Source organism: Haliotis rufescens, unplaced genomic scaffold, assembly GCF_023055435.1.
Source record: "Haliotis rufescens isolate VD_foot unplaced genomic scaffold, xgHalRufe1.0.p SCAF_1, whole genome shotgun sequence".
NCBI classification, from domain to species: Eukaryota; Metazoa; Mollusca; class Gastropoda; order Lepetellida; family Haliotidae; genus Haliotis; species Haliotis rufescens.
Genome location: NW_025963779.1, coordinates 19,231,703 through 19,249,216, shown reverse-complemented (window position 1 = coordinate 19,249,216; position 17,514 = coordinate 19,231,703). Strand labels below are relative to the sequence as shown.

Genomic DNA, 17,514 nt, shown 5'->3' with positions numbered 1-17,514 from the left:
TGCTTCTGCGTGTGTTTGTGACGCTCACCTTTACGCGAACACTCAAATATTTGATAGTGATTCATAAACACATGCACATGATACAGTCGTAGAATCGTACAATGGACTCTGCTTTTGGCAGGGATTTCTTATGAATATGGTAAAATGTTTTTGTCGTTTTTATTTATACATCCAAAGAGAAAAAAGAACGTCGTTTCCGCGAGCATTCTGACCGGAAACTGATGACTGAAACGCAACCAAAATAAGGTCATTCTAAAAATAGCTGTCACATGATGAAACATGGCGGTGCAAATGAAAAGTAGACGAGAATGCAGGCTTCTGCTATTTCTATCTTCTGTTTGCTTGTTTTGTTCAGTTGATGCAAATGATTGTTCCTCAGGCCTAATGGGATACGACATGCTAAATTTGACTGGTGCCAGGTAAATCAACACATTTGCATAACGTCGATTGCTTTCAGCAGGATATTCCCAAGATATTCTCTGTTACAGAGTCCGAATATTACGGAAGTTTTGATGTAACAGTCGTTCTACCACTTTGCCTTTTTACTTAACTCACCTATTAATTGTGGTCATATGTAGGCAGTATATCCACCAAGAGGGCCATTATATCTCATCTAACTCTCGAAACAACGACCCCAGTGCAGCAGATCTGACCACTGATTGTGTTGCTATCTCCATAAACAATTTGATTTAGTTTCAGTTGTTTTACATGAAATACTTGTCTGCTTGTTGTTATAAGAATTTGGAGTAGTTCAACTTGTTCTGTAAGTGAGTGGGGGCACGGGTGGCCCAGTCATCTAAGGCGCCGCGATTCGCTGTGCAGAGTTGCGTCCCTTGGGCACGCCAGAAACCTATGATTGTGGGTTCGAATCCCGGTTCGCCCCGATTATGTTATTATGTTTCTAGGTTTGTTAGCACCATACCCGTGCTCATGGGTTTCACCGAAGTGGTAAACGTCTGAGACCTGCATCACTTCGGGCTTTCCTCCCACAATTAAGCTGACACGTCGTGATATGACTGGAATACTGTTAAAAGCGGCGTTAAACCCAACTCACTCACTCTGTAAGTGAGTGCATATTATTGATTGGTGCAGCCAAATATTAATGTCAGCAGTGAAGTAAAGCTCACATGATAGACAGCTCTTTTACCATGTTTACTATCCTACATTTATTGGTCTCCAGTCCAATGACATTGGAAGAAACTAGGGCTGGGAAAAGTCCAAATTTACTACCCAGGTACCTGACACCCTATTATCCGTCCCTACCCGGGTACCTGCTGTTGGTCTCAAGAGTTGGGTACAAAATGTCAGATTGGGAATTGTTTTAACAGAGCCCTGTTAAAAGGTATTTAGATACACGTATACCAGAGCCCTGTTAAAAGGTATTTAGATACACGTATAAAACAATCTATGTAGTTATGCATTGTCTGAGGTTGACGGAAGCTTTATCTTTATTCAAACATGTGTGCATAGTCAGAAAGTTATTTGTAGTGTAACCATGGAGTTATATTGAGTTTTCGTCATTCAACAATGTATCACATGACTATCCACGGGTCCGGGTAGTCCTGTGGATACCCTACCAACCCAAGGAACCTGAGTTACCTGTCCCAGGCCTTAAAGAAACATTGGCAACATTGCAGTTTACTGGCACCAGCTATATACATGATATGGCCAATCTTTAGGATTAGCTGTTATCATGGTTATGGGTATACAATATACGAAGGTATATACTAGAGGTTAATGATATGGTGCCAGGGGTCACAATATGATATGTATGAAGATACTGTGGGTGCAATACGATTTGTATTTGTATGGAGGAGTAAATATATACTCCTAAAAGTTGTGTTCCTCATAATAAAGAAGTTGACATCCATAAATTCTCTTCCTCATTGCAATACATGGGTTGTAAATCAATGTATTTTAGAGTGGGCCTTGTTTGGCGACACAATACTAGATCACCGCATCGTCACACCACTAGTATATACAACGATGATATTGGTTACTCACAGCTGCGAAATCATTGGGATGTACTGCTCCATGTTTAATATATGATATCTACTCATTGCTGACAGTAATATCATGGATGAATAGCTGTAAATTTGAGGATACAAAATGTTACCCCTTACAATCATTAGGGTTAGGTACCCTTATCATTCAAACACCCCTTGCCAAGCCTTAAAGTTACTTGTGAGTTTGGGCTACTTATTTCACTTCTTTTAATAAATGTTTTAGAAAGTAATCCACCAAGTGTAACCCGAGTTAAATCAATGTTTTTTTAATCAAGGTAAAAAGTGAATGTCATCCCTACTGTGCATAAGCTCATGACTCAATTGTGTTTGTGCACATGTGGTGTAATCAGGAGCTGATCATTAGGTAAATGTGCACTCATATGCATCATATGCATGATAGCACCTGTGTTTGTTCTTATGGTCGGGACCCGTGAAGATTCCCGGGTAGAATAGGTCTTCAGCAACCCATGCTTGCCGTAAAAGGTGACTATGCTTGTCGTAAAAGGCGACTAGCGGGATCGGGTGGTCAGGCTCGCTGACTAGGTTGATGCATGTCATCCATCCCAATTGCGTGGATCGATGCTCATAATATATATCACTGGATTGTCTGGTCCAGACTCAATTATCTACGGACCGCCGTCATTTAGCTGGAGTATTGCTGAGTGTGACGTTAAACAACAAACCAACCAACCAACTTATGGTCGGTGTTGGCCGATATTATAAGCTCCATTGTCTAGCCCGCCCAGCTTCAAGCTTGCATTTAAATACATTTAAAAATGATTCCACACAAACAGACAACATTCCCAAACTTTGTGTTGTTTTATATGAGACCTTGTGTGTTTATGTATCCATATATGACAGTCAGTGTATGAAAACATTGTATCCCAATGGATCGATGCTCATGATGTCAATCACTGGATTGTCTGGTCCAGACTGGATTATTATACAGACCACGGTCATATAGCTGGAATATTGCTGAGTGCATCGTTAAACAAAGATAAACGAACAGTATGAATATATATATTAAATACCATAAAATGAAACTGGTATGAATGATATGTCATAGTATGTTCAATTTTAGTTTAACACTCAAAAAGACAGATGATATTTTTTTATACCAATAGAGGTAATCCTGTTGGACATCTTTGGCAAGTAGTGTTCTATCACTGATCACTGAACAGGGGGCACGGGTGGCCCAGTCGTCTAAGGCGCTGCGATTCGCTGTGCAGAGTTGCGTCCCTTGGGCACGCCAGAAATCTATGATTGTGGGTTCGATTCCCGGTTGTCCCGATTATGTTTCTAGGTTTGTCAGCACCATACCCGTGCTCGTGGGTTTCCTTGAAGTGGTAAACATCCGAGACCTGCATCACTTCGGGCTTTCCTCCCACATTAAGCTGACACGCCGTGATATGACTGGAATAATGTAAAAAGCGGTGTTAAACCCAACTCACTCACTCTTTCACTGAACATGCTGAAGGTTTGGACTTGCTTGTGTTTTCAGTTCATGGAAATTCAGCAGCAATGGGACAAAATGCGTGTCAAATGGAACTGTAGTGGACTGTGTGAGTGAAATGTCATTCTGCCAACCCTTGACAGGAAGCACAAGTTGTCAAGATGCTAGTGTTTGTCAAGTCAGTGTCGGCAATGACTACAAATTGGCTGGTTTCTCAACGACACCATTCACAACATTACCAGACCGTGAGTATGACCTGAAACTTAACTCGTGCCAGTTACTGCCGCTGCAAGTGTGACCATTTACTGTTATTCAGGTCATTCATCAAGACAATGTCATCAGTTCATACACAATACAGAGGTCTTATTTCATTGTCTGTACCTAAAGTGAAATACAGCCAAATAACTTTTAATCTTTAGCCAAAATATTATCTTTGTCAGTAGTGCAATTTGTCGCATCCTCCATAGTTGTCAGCAGTCCGTTTTGATTTATTTTTTTAGCTGACACTCAGGGATACAAATGAAATTCTGGACAAAGCTGTGTAGATGTTTGATAGATGTTCAGCTCACTTGCTTGTGTTTGGTTCTCAGCTTCTCTTGGGTTCAGGACCAACTTCCCTCTCGGTGATGACTTTACCCGCAATAACAGTACCTGTAAGCTGAATACCACCATCAATTTCCGATGCAATTTACAGAAGCCTTGGCCAGCAGGTGCAGGCCAACAGAAGGTTCCATATGAACCTGAAATTAAGTTCATTGCTGAGAAATGCCTGGTAGGTTATACTGGAAGTGAATATACACACAATCAAATCTCCAAATGATCCCCATGGTATAATATTATCAACAATTTATGGATGTCAACTTCTTTATTATGATCGAGGAACACAACGTTTCGGAGTTTATACTTACTCCATCAGGTGAATAAATGCTATGAAGCAGAGAACAGATATATGTGCCTGTAAGAACAACAAAAATTAATAAGATAACATAGGTGGAAACTTAACAAGGGAAGCCAACAGATAATTGGTGCTGATAGGAGATTAGTAATGGACAAAAGGAAAGGTTTGGCTTCCTCATAACAAAGAAGTTGACATCCATAAGTTCTCCTTCCTATGTGTATCGCTTCTAAATGCCTTTCAAAGACTTAACTCTCTGTTTGTTTTGAAAAAGAGCTCGATATCAGTATATGTATTCCGTAATGTTTTCATTGCGGCTGTATGTGTGTGTCTGGGGTATGATACATATACAGTCAAGTCCTGTTAATCAACATGGTTGGTTGCCTATGATTATGTCAGATTATTGAGTATGTCGGATAAACAAAATTAAGTAGTATCAACGTTCGTGATCGAAAACTGAACAGCTACATGATAGATAATACAAACACGAATAATAAAATATTCATGTTGTTATGTTATATTGTGAACGGAATATGTTTTCTATTCATGCAGGGGCGGTCGGGTAGCCTAGTGGTTAAAGCGTTCGCCCGCCACGCCGAAGACCCCCGGGTTCAATTCCCGACATGGGTACAATGTGTGAAGCCCATTTCTGGTGTCTCCCGCCGTGATATTGCTGGAATATTGCAAAAAGCGGCGTAAAACCACACGCACTCACTCTAATCATGCAAGCTCTAAAGCTTAACACAAATCTACAGTTATGAGCTGTATGACTGAATCAAAATACAGTAAACAATGGTTATAACAAACTTAAAGGGACCACTAAATCTAGTTTGTAATAACTGTAGTTCGTTATAAGCACATGTACAGCATAATAACAGCAAATGGACGAGGCAAAAAAACAGTTTGTTATATCCCTCAGTTTGTTATAAGTGTGTTTGTTATAAACATAGTTTACTGTATGTTAAGAAGCGAAAGTCTGGAATGGAAGTCGCCAGTTTGAAACTAGTGCCCGCAAGCTCAAGAAAGCTTCACATTTTAGTGGCTCATGTTGACTTCCTGTTAGTCATTTCATTGGTCGGTCAAAGTTCCTAAAGGTCGTTCTGACATGTGTCGGAGTGCAAGAGTCCAGCGTTAGAAATTGGCACTAGTCCTGTAGTCCTTGCCAAACTGCCGAATAGTTAAGGTATCCCTTTTTAAGGGTCTTACTATATGTAATCATTATAAGGACTAGTGGACTAAAACTGTTAGTTTCTATCGCTGGAGACCAATCTATTTAGAACTGATTCAATCGGTTCCCATCATTTGTGTCAGATATAGCTGATTGCCGGATTAATGAGACTTGACTGTAGTTAGTTATAAGAGTGTTCATTTTAAACATAGTTCACTGTAATAACATTGATATTAAGCAAATGAAGTTAACTAAAATTAAACATCGCATTCAATATGATAAAAAAGTTGTATATCCATAGAACTCTCTGACTTGTACAACTAAATGTTTTTGCAAACACAGCTTAGCACAAGTTAGAATTTATATGAATTATGATGTAGTAATGAGTAACATGAGTAATGCAGGATAAGTGTACAAATGCAAAAAAATATTTAGATTTTACTAATATTGTTAAACATGTTAAAAGTGGGGATCATTTCAACTCACTCGCTTTTTATTGAATGAAATAACCTTGATCATGTGAATTGTTTCTTTGGCAGTACAACGTTACATTTGATTTTGCTGGAGCATGTCTCAGAAGTATTCCTGCAACAGTCACAAACCAAATGAGCGCCGGGTCGGTCTTGGTTATAATGTAAGCTGTGGATCTCTTGACCATTTTGTCATAGGATAATAAGCATCTTATGATTTCCTTGTCATGCTTATAGACAGTTCATGGTAGAGCTTTATCAATTTCATTTCTGTCTTCTGTTTTTGTAATTATGGCAACATAGATTTCCACAATACCATTTCCCAAAATGATCATAACACCATAATATGTGGAGGTTTTGTTAGTTGTGAGTCTTGTGACCATGGTGATAATCATTTTGTGGAAGAGGGTCATGGACTGTTTTGTTCTGACAGCTTGTATAGGCCAGTGCAGTTGATTGCATATCAATCCATGGCTTTCATGTTTTCCATGTGAACATGAATTATTTTAGAATGTACCATAAAAATGATCAAGAAATAGTCACACAGCCAACGTCATCAAACAGAAAATTAAAATAGATTTCGTTCCATTGAACTGTTTACTGAAATGCAAATATATAACTGATATGCTGATGTTTAAATTGATATCAGGGGCGGTGGGGTAGCCTAGTGGTTAAAGCATCGGGTTGTCACGCCTAAGACCCGGGTTCGATTCCCCACATGGGCACATTGTACATTGTGTGAAGCCCATTTTCCAGTGTCCCCTGCACATGATATTGCTGAAATATTGCTGAAATATTGCAAAAAGCGGCGTAAAGGCACTCACTCACTCACTCACTCACTCACTCACTCACTCACTCACTCACATTGATATCATTTCAGATTCCTCGTGTTTATGGTTTCCTACTTTGTGTTTGGTGCCATGTGGAATATTGCCTGTCGTGGGGCCCGAGGGAAGGAGGCGGTGCCAAACCTCGAGTTTTGGACAGATCTGCCGGTGTATATTGCTGTAAGTTATTAGCAGAGATTTACCCTGCTGTAAATAATCCTTCATCTTGTTTAGGACTTAAGATATTTTTTTACACTCTGTACGCCATTGAATTGTAACAGCTTTCAAAGATAATTCAAATATACTCCGGTTAATGTACAAGTCACCATGTTGACATCACCGAGTCAAGAAAAATGTTGTGATCTTTAGAATTCAACATGTTAATAAATAAATAGCTTCTAAAAACAAATCACCTGAAAACATCCGAGCATCACCATGGTCAACACCCAAACAAATTGATCACGCACTGTAACCCCGTGCTTGGCGACCTACACGACCTGATCACGTGATTACCCCTGCCATACCATTCTCTTTCTCATTGTCACACTGTGGAGATGTGCTGTGAGTGTTCAGAGAATACATTTTGTTGTTGTTGTTGTTGTTGTTGTATTAACCACCAACGTCTTGCGGACTTTATGTTAATGTTTGAAGGAAGTTGAGTACAGCTAAGAAACATTGCCCGGCCTGTCTTGAGTGTAGAAATATCTTTTCTACTTCGGACCTTCAGAAATTATGCTGTGACTGTCATGCCGTGGCAGAACTGACAAGCGCTCCTGTGTGCCCATCTTACGGAAGAACTCTTCAATGGTTATCTACACCAGTGCCACAGACAGGAAATTGACCGGCGCTTGAAATTTAGGGACTTGGAACATGGGCCATCTTCGCCTAAGAACTCAACCAAACCGGCTGTCTCCACTTTGTCAAACCACCTCTGGAATCCATCTTGCCTGCTTTATCAGTGGCCGATGACAGCTTTTCTTAAAGTTTTCTTTCAGAAGAATTCCCTTTCCGTGCTGGTTAAACAGTCCGTTCCTGATGCGTCTGTGCCTCCGTTGGAACAACCATTTACATCGGATGTTCACAAGTTTCCCTCTTCCGTTGAATCATCCAAGCCTGCTTCAACTACTTCTGGTTGACCCTCTTATCACTCCTTGAACGTCTGTCACTGCTTGTGTGTTAGGCAGACGCTCCCTTTCATTACCACTATCTTCTTGACAACTGAGGCCATTTCAACTTTGGTGTTCCACGCTAAGTTTCATGAACAGGCTTTAATTTGAGGATCTTGTCATAATTCAGGATATGATCGCGACCATCTTGCACCTTCTCTCCAATCATGCAAGACCGGCCACAGACCTTCACACTCGACGTTTCCAACAATGTCAGTGTGAAGATCCCTTTAAGGTGCACTTGTACCAGCATCCTAGGTCAGCTCGGTTTCTCTTTGCAAACCAGATGCAAGGGATCGAGCAGGACATGACATGTGACTGTCGATCTCCTTTGACTGCATCTAGAGGAGCAGCAGAAGAGAGAGTGACGATGTCCCCAGTTTTATTCTGCCCAGTGTGATGTCATTCATTCTCCATCTCAAAGGATGGCAGCAATTCTGCCAATGCAGGCAACATTGCCTCCATATGACATACATCAACTTCAGGACAACGGGGAACATATGTCTCCAGATGTACCCATCATAGACTCTCCGGTAGGCAGAAGATTCAGTCTCTTTGCAGCCAATTGGTCCATCCAATTGAAGTTTAAGGGTTCCACATTGGCCACCTATCTTGCTGCGATCAACTCCGGCATAGCTACTACAACCAGATGGAAGATTTCTCTGGTTGCTGAGCTACAGTCCCTCATTCGGTTCTACATGTTAGCCGACCAGCCATCCCATTTCAACTTGCCAACTTGGGATCTCAACGTCATTCTCAGTCATTTGACTTTGGCTGAGTATATATGAAGCGCTTGCTGACAAGGATTTTGAGTCGATCACCTTCAAGACTGTCTTTCTTCTTCGCCCTTGCTACTGCTGCACAGATTAGCGAAATCCCTGCTCTGGATGTTAAACAGGGTCCAGTTTGAGAGGTTACAGAATGTGAAGATTATTCTGGGCATTTGTTGGGATTTTTTTCGTGAAAAATCAGCTTCCAGGACAACCATATCGGCTGTTTACCATCCCATTGCTGGCAGCCATCTCGAGCCCTGAGGACCCTGAAGATATCTCTTTGTCCGGTTCAAGCACTCTGAATCTACATTGAGGCTGCGAGACCACTTTTGCAATCCCGGAAGAGACTATTTCTACGGTGGCTACAATGGAAGTCTCCCATACTACAGTCTCCTTTGGCTTCGTTCGAAGATCCTACTGGCCTACACCTTCTCTGTATTGCCACCCCCTGTAACATCCAAACCACATGAGACTCAAGCCGCTGCCTCTTCCATGGCCTTGCACAGCAACTGCATCCCAAGGCTCTCCGCCATAATGGATGGGTGCTTCTGGAAGTCATATATGGTCGTGGCTTCCCACTGTTTCTGTGACTCACTGTCTCGTGTATGTCTCACGGTTGAAGTCTACTACTGGCTGGGGCATTTGCATCCCATCATCCAACCTTGGGATATATGCATAGTGGGAGATAGGATATGTACCTATCTTTATCACACACACTATTTGCCCTCAAATCCCGGCATCACAGAAACTAGCCTTTTAGCTGTAAGAAAGAGAATGATGTGGCAGTAGTGTTCACATGATCAAGTTGTGTAGGTCGCTAATCACGGGATTACAGTGCATGACCCTTTGTTTGGGTGGTAACCATGGTGAAACTGGGATGTGTTCAGATGATTTCTTAGAAAGGTGGAAACTGTTCAAGCATGTTGAAAAAAATGCATCGAGTGAGATAGGATAAGTATATACACATTAAACAATTAAATGCAAAATTTACAAAATTACTTCCTGTCCCATAATTTGTTAAGGCTGGCAGGGTTTGTGAAGACCGGATTACTAGTATCAAGTCCAGTTGTAGTTGTGACATTGGCATGATTTTTGAAGTCATGATTTGACATCCAAATATAAGTCAAGTGTTGTTTTGTTTCCTTGTTCACAGATCATTCCAAGGTCAAATCCTTATTTCGGAATGTTATGATGAACATACAGAAAATAAATAAGATATTTCAGATATTCTTTTCTTCTTCAAACATTATCGAACTACGTTGCCATGTGAGCAGTGCTTGTTGGGTTGTCTCCTTCACCTTGCTATTAAACCTACTGTACAATTTGTCAGGATGAAAAGGTAGGGTGTTTTTTTTAATAAGCATAATTTTAGGGCTGACAGAATAAAATAAAAAATAAGTCTCACCCAATGATTTTAAGTGTGACATTTGTAGCAGATCATGGAGTCATCCCACAAATGACATCCTCACCTTGTCAGCTTGCTGATGGGGTTAACCTTCTTTGTCATGTGGACAAGGTGTCCGACCTCGGATGAGAAGGTCCGTGGTTCAAATCCTATCACGGGACTGGGAAATTTTATGGCCTCTACATTGGCCATGAACGTGGGGCTGCGCACGTACACATTAGATTGGAGCAAAATAAGTTTCAATACCCTACTATTGGGTCCGGGACGTGCCTTCTGTTGACAGTGGAGTATGTAGCAGGGTGTGGAGTCATCCCACAGATGAGATCCTTACCTAGTCAGCTTGTTGACACTTTGGTCACGTGGACATGGCGTCTGACCTCAGATCAGACGGGCCGGGTTTCGAATCCCATCATGAGAATTCTATGTCCGCTACATATTTATGAAATAAGGAAATTGATCCAGCTATCAGATTGTGTCATATTTTCAGAGAAATAACTTGCTTCTTTTGTTTCAGGATGGGTTTTTATTTACATTCCGCTGCGGTCAAGTCGAATCTTCATCGTATGAGAGTATTTGAGAATGCTGCCTGTTTTGTGAAAGAAAAGTGATGTTGGCCTGTCAAGAAGATGCTCAAGCAAGATGGTCATTTGACAGGAAGATTATGGTATAACAGGAAGCAGAATATTATATCTATGAGAAGTTATTCTGCTAAAATCTCACCCAGTGACATTCTGTGATAAGACGAATCAATCTCCAAACAGCAATATGTACAAATCTGTTGGAAGATAATACACTTCAGTTACACAAACACATACCACTGCCCCTGTGGAGAATACACTTCAGTTCCACAAACACATACCACTGCCCCTGTGGAGAATACACTTCAGTTCCACAAACACATACCACTGACCCTGTAGTGAATACACTTCAGTTCCACAAACACATACCACTGACCCTGTAGAGAATACACTTCAGTTCAACAAATACATACCACTGCCCCTGTAGAGAATACACTTAAGTTCCACAAATACATACCACTGCCCCTGTAGAGAATACACTTAAGTTCCACAAATACATACCACTGCCCCTGTAGAGAATACACTTCAGTTCCACAAACACATACCACTGACCCTGTAGTGAATACACTTCAGTTCCACAAACACATACCACTGCCCCTGTAGTGAATACACTTCAGTTCCACAAACACATACCACTGCCCCTGTAGTGAATACACTTAAGTTCCACAAATACATACCACTGCCCCTGTAGAGAATACACTTAAGTTCCACAAATACATACCACTGCCCCTGTAGAGAATACACTTCAGTTCCACAAACACATACCACTGACCCTGTAGAGAATACACTTAAGTTCCACAAACACATACCACTGACCCTGTAGTGAATACACTTCAGTTCCACAAACACATACCACTGCCCCTGTAGAGAATACACTTAAGTTCCACAAACACATACCACTGACTCTGTAGAGAATACACTTCAGTTCCACAAACACATACCACTGCCCCTGTAGTGAATACACTTCAGTTACACAAACACATACCACTGCCCCTGTGGAGAATACACTTCAGTTCCACAAACACATACCACTGACCCTGTAGTGAATACACTTAAGTTCCACAAACACATACCACTGCCCCTGTGGAGAATACACTTCAGTTACACAAACACATACCACTGCCCCTGTAGAGAATACACTTCAGTTCCACAAACACATACCACTGACCCTGTAGTGAATACACTTCAGTTCCACAAACACATACCACTGCCCCTGTGGAGAATACACTTCAGTTACACAAACACATACCACTGACCCTGTAGAGAATACACTTCAGTTCCACAAACACATACCACTGACCCTGTAGAGAATACACTTCAGTTCCACAAACACATACCACTGACCCTGTAGAGAATACACTTCAGTTCCACAAACACATACCACTGCCCCTGTGGAGAATACACTTCAGTTACACAAACACATACCACTGCCCCTGTAGAGAATACACTTCGGTTCCACAAACACATACCACTGCCCCTGTGGAGAATACACTTAAGTTCCACAAACACATACCACTGCCCCTGTGGAGCATACACTTCAGTTCAACAAATACATACCACTGCCCCTGTAGAGAATACACTTAAGTTCAACAAATACATACCACTGCCCCTGTAGAGAATACACTTAAGTTCAACAAATACATACCACTGCCCCTGTAGAGAATACACTTAAGTTCAACAAATACATACCACTGCCCCTGTAGAGAATACACTTAAGTTCAACAAATACATACCACTGCCCCTGTAGAGAATACACTTCAGTTCCACAAACACATACCACTGCCCCTGTTGTGTGCCTATGGTAAATACTACAGGACAAACCACTTGGTGACACTGATAATCCTGATGTTCATTTTCCTTTTAGACTGTTGAGTATTGGTTTGCCCAGGCGTTGGTGTACAAGATGTTAGCTACTTCAGGCCTATTTATGACAAGGTGTATGGAATTAATGCTATAGTTTTTCTAAATTCTTCAGACATTTGGTGACAAGTTAGTTTATGACACTTGTAAGATGACCAGACCTGTAATATCTGACATGGGGATAAGGATGAAATACTTGTAAATAAGGGACAAAGCCCTGTCCACATTCATGTCTTCCAAGATGTTGGTGATAAAATCTGAAATTTGCAGTGTATTTGAGAACTGTTGTGTATGTGTTGTAAATACTCCCTCACTTATGTGCCTTTATATCACTGTGTGCATTGAGATTCTGAAAATATTTTCATAATTTCATGAATCTATGGTCAATACAGGACAGCAAGTTAGGCACGGGAAAAACATAGGAATTAAGTGAATGAGTTTGTTTCCTACACATTAGTAGCATAGCTGGCTTTCGCTATTGTTCATGTTAATCGTGCATTAGGCATAGTAAATGAACATATGACAAATGGATTTTGATACATATCCAACTATAAAATAGCTAGATTTGGGGAAAAACAAGTCCCTTTTGGGGTTCATTAGTCTCAGACTAACGGACTAGTGACCGTGTGTGTTGATATATCTAAGTTGACAGTTCCGTTAGCACTTTGACTGCCATATGAAATAACAGATCAGATTTCATGATAGAAACATTATTTTACTAATTAAAGTGTGTTTTTTTCAATGTGTTATAGGCAGTCACAACACTAAAGAGTTTTGACATCTTGAGAATTTAAAAAAATATTTTTGGTACCAGGTATATTATCTCAGGAAAGTTTGTTTGTCATACAGACATTAAAATCATTGTCATGTTTGTTCCTATTCATGTTTTTCACCATGAAATCCTCTCTGTGTGTTATGCAGATTCTGTTCTAATGTTCGAGTAATTCCATTGCTACTGATAGGCATTATATTTGTTCATTGGTTTACAAAGCTTGTGGCCTTCAATTCAGTGTGGGTGGTTTGGGGATAAAAATCATTGAGTCATTGAGTCTCATCTACCATGTCCACCTTTACCTTCCCCCCCCCCCCCCAAACAAACAAAACAACCAAAAACTATCACAATTAATGATTTACTGCTGATTGTGATCAATTCCGCCCAGCAGGCTCAGTCTGACCCAGAAACAGATTGTTGTATCAAACTTTACATGGCTAAGTGACATTGTAGGATGAAGTTGACGCGGATGATGCAGAGGGTTTAATGATCTCTATTTTGCTATGCTTGCCTGATATAGATCTTTTCGTGTGTTTGATTATGAAGTAATATTTTCAGCACTGACATATTTGAGTTTGAATATTAAGGCAAGACCTTTTTATGTGATTTACGGAAAAATTAATCTGAAAAGCACTGTTATATTTTGCTGAACATGCTGAGTGCATTGTCACCACAGGAGCATAGGGCCCACAGTAGGTTAAACTGCAAGACTGATGTGACAGGCTTAACTTTCACAGCAGTATATTCAGACTACTTCTCAAGAACCAACATAATAATCTGAAATGTGTTTTCTTATTGTCTGTTTCCCTCCCAGCCAGGATTTTTCACATAAATATCTGCTTACCAAGAAATATAAAGACGTCGAGCCGAACCTGTTTATGTATTTGCAAGTTTATGTATCCTGCTACAGTGTAACTGTACACTTTATTCAGATGGGGACAATATGTCATAGTTAAGTGAATCCCTGTTAATCTTCATGACATAGTCCAAGATTAACATATATTATACCCACAACCTAATAGGGCAGGGGTATATAGTTTTACCAAGGAATTCTGTCCTTCATGTCCTTCCGAGGACATTTTTGTGTGTGTGACCTATAACTTGAAAACTACTTAATAGATTCTTTTCAAATTTGGTGGACACTTTTTATATCTATAGGAGACGTGCAGTGCGAAGTTTGATTTCAGTATTTGGATTTTCTGAGAAAACCCCCCAACTTTATTTCATTTTTTTACTTGGACTGTTTTTACTTAAAACATTTGTACGATCTATAACTTGAAAGCTACTTCATGGATTCTTTTCCAATTGGGGTTACAGTTTCTATAACAATAGGAGAGGTGCATTGCAGGTTTTGTTTTCAATGTTTGGATTTTCTGGTCAAATACAGCTATTTTTCATTTTTTAGCTAGAAAGTTTTTACTGAAACATTTGTGCAACCTATAACTAGAAAAGTTTATTTTCTGAAACACATATGATTTTTTTTCAGGTTTTGCAATTAGAAATATGTTGGGAGACGAAGACGGGGGTTTTAGTGAGCCCTGGTCACTGTTTGTCTTGTTTGGATTTAGGAATCCTGGATACAGAGTAATGTCCCTTTGATTATGTATGACTGTATTCCTGCTGCCCTTCTTGGGTTTGCATTAACAGAGTTCCACTGTACATAGCAGATTGTAAAGCATTTGTCATACTTCAGGATGCAGTCAATGGAAATTGAAATAAGACTTTTGGTGTGTAAGATACCCCTGGAAGGAAGTGCTGATTGATTATCATGGCTTAATATAGGATCATTTCTGTATATGAAAACAGTATTCGTTTTAGTTAATGTAGGTAGTTTATATTCTGTGGAGTATATTTGACATGTTTTATGTTACACATTATCTTTTAAAGTATGCTTTTAAGTGTATGTTTTTTATATGTTCATTGAATATTGAATTTGCATAGAAAGAAGATTGAAGATGGGACACATGCATCAGACTCTGGTGCGCCTGGTCCAGATTGGATTATTTACAGGCCAATGCAATGTACCTACATTATTGCTAACTTTGGTGTAAAACATCAAATAAACAAAGATTATGTTTAATTATGTCATAATTTATTTCTAGCAATTATGTAGGCATGGGAAACGTGGAGATATGTTTTGTTTATGATGTTTGGGCTATGTCTGATTTTCACATGGTCTTCTCATCAGTGACCGACATAGTCACAATGCAGTGACATACATCATCCAACAGTGGATGATATCATCCAACAATGCAGTGATATCATCCAACAATGCAGTGATATCACCCAACAATGCAGTGAAATCATCTCTCTTCTCCCCCCCCCCTGCGGAAATGAATGATTGTTGACTAAATGAAATTGAATGTATGATGACTGAAATAGTTGATTCATGCTGCACATCCCACGGCTGAATGATGACGCTAAATATGTGGAAAAAGTTTACAGTCATAGACTATGGAAGCCAAAGCTACTAGTTACCTGGGTAACAGAAACAAGTCAATGCATTCTTTTAAAGAATTTTGCATATTTTAATGTACACTTAAATGACATTAACCAGATGATTTCACCTGATAATAAATAAATTGTTTGTTCTTTATGTTAAAGTATGGGAGTTACAATCACCTTCGTGCTACGTTACCATTGTGGAATGGATTCCTTCATTTTAAAAGTGACCGTTGTATGGCATTGTATTAATATGTGTCAACTTTTAATGTGTTTGAAGTATTATTCTGTTAAACTCAATTTGATTGTGTTCTGGATTGCGAGATGTCCGCCTATTTACACATGACAGTGAAGTGTTTTAAAAAAAGTTATAAACAGCAAATAATAAATAGAATACTAAATAAGCTCCTGTGTAATACCAATTTTGTGAAACGAGTGAATAGTTCTTGTATCTGACGAGCGAAACTTCAAATATGACTGTAGTTTTTGTAACAATAACATATTCCTGACATGATCATGATGATGGAGCCTAATGACATTATTGGTGGTGGTGGTGTTAGTCAGGGGAAGAAAGTCTGAGAAATAAAGGGTAAAACTACATTACTTAAAAACACAATCTCATTGAATTCAGATCTTTTACTTTGATATGATACCACTTCATGGAAAAGATCTTTTTTCAATGAGATTGGTTCCAAAACTACAATGGATTCTGTTTCAAAAGGGCTTATATTCCAAAAAATGTAAATTGACCCATTTAAATTTGTTTTTGAATTAGCTACAGCTTACTATCTGTTGTCTTTTAAAAGTTTGACTTTACATACCTAGAGCTTATACGTTGACATGATATCCATTCAACAAGTAATTAAACAATATTTGTACAAATGTTTGATTTGAAATGTGTTTAATTTATATCTAGATGCAGTTGGAGTGTGTGGATGTCCATGGTATGAGGGATTGTTGCGAAGTTTACAGTCTATACTGCTATTTGTAATTTATCTAATGTAAGGCTTGTGTATGTCTTGGTATGCCCTGTAAACAAGTCCAGCTGTTCACCTTCTTAGCTGTTATATTATATGTGAAGGTTTTTTTAATTGGTCAGAATAAAGCTTGATTGTAAAAAAGTGTATGTTGTGTCTATAAATTGTTGAGAGAACTGAAACGTTCAATGTGCTGTTGAGGGTGTCTGATTGCCAAATGAAAGAGTTATCTCCCTTTCCATGCCAAGCACTTTTGGTTTGTTTTTTTATCACTGAATAATTATTTTGTTAACATTTGTGAAATTCAGCAGATCCTTTTACTAAGTAATATATAACCTGCCACACATTACCCTTCATTATTCAGTGGGTGTGGTGAAGTCCATGTAACTTTTGAATGTAGCAGTTTACTTTGAACTTTATGATAATCCCACACTACACCAGCTTGCAGTGTTTGTGTTTGCACAGGATTCAGAAGGGTATCGATGTTTACTTGTGTCAATGACATCTTTTTCTATATCACTTTGTATTAAACTGGTTATATTTTCATGATTTTGTAAATAAATCATTCTTATGCGCAAATGTTTTGTTGTTATTTTGGCTCAACTTGCATCATCAGAGTGATCATGGTGTAAATGTCACCTATTCATCTCTTGTCAAGGGGATTGGGTTTGTGAATAAAAGTGACAAAATGCTTTACAGAGCCTCAAAAAATCTCTGCTAAA

At 39.4% G+C, this 17,514-nt stretch overlaps 1 protein-coding gene across 1 annotated transcript; it reads left to right on the top strand.

The window, feature by feature from the left end:
• The first annotated feature begins 268 nt into the window (after positions 1-268).
• Positions 269-17,366, top strand: LOC124113380. Its single transcript, XM_046473684.2, has 6 exons — positions 269-419; positions 3,508-3,704; positions 4,050-4,231; positions 6,062-6,156; positions 6,873-6,999; positions 10,678-17,366. Exons 1-6 carry the CDS (start codon positions 280-282, stop codon positions 10,738-10,740), a joined length of 804 nt encoding a protein of 267 aa, XP_046329640.1. The 5' UTR covers positions 269-279; the 3' UTR covers positions 10,741-17,366.
• The last annotated feature ends 148 nt before the right edge of the window (positions 17,367-17,514 follow it).

Bases quoted from the DNA above. Each gene is read 5' to 3' on its own strand.
- LOC124113380 (XM_046473684.2), top strand. From the start codon at position 280: ATGGCGGTGCAAATGAAAAGTAGACGAGAATGCAGGCTTCTGCTATTT. The intron at 3,705-4,049 runs GTGAGTATGACC...TTTGGTTCTCAG, and splicing joins ATTCACAACATTACCAGACC to CTTCTCTTGGGTTCAGGACC. The intron at 6,157-6,872 runs GTAAGCTGTGGA...ATATCATTTCAG, and splicing joins GGGTCGGTCTTGGTTATAAT to ATTCCTCGTGTTTATGGTTT.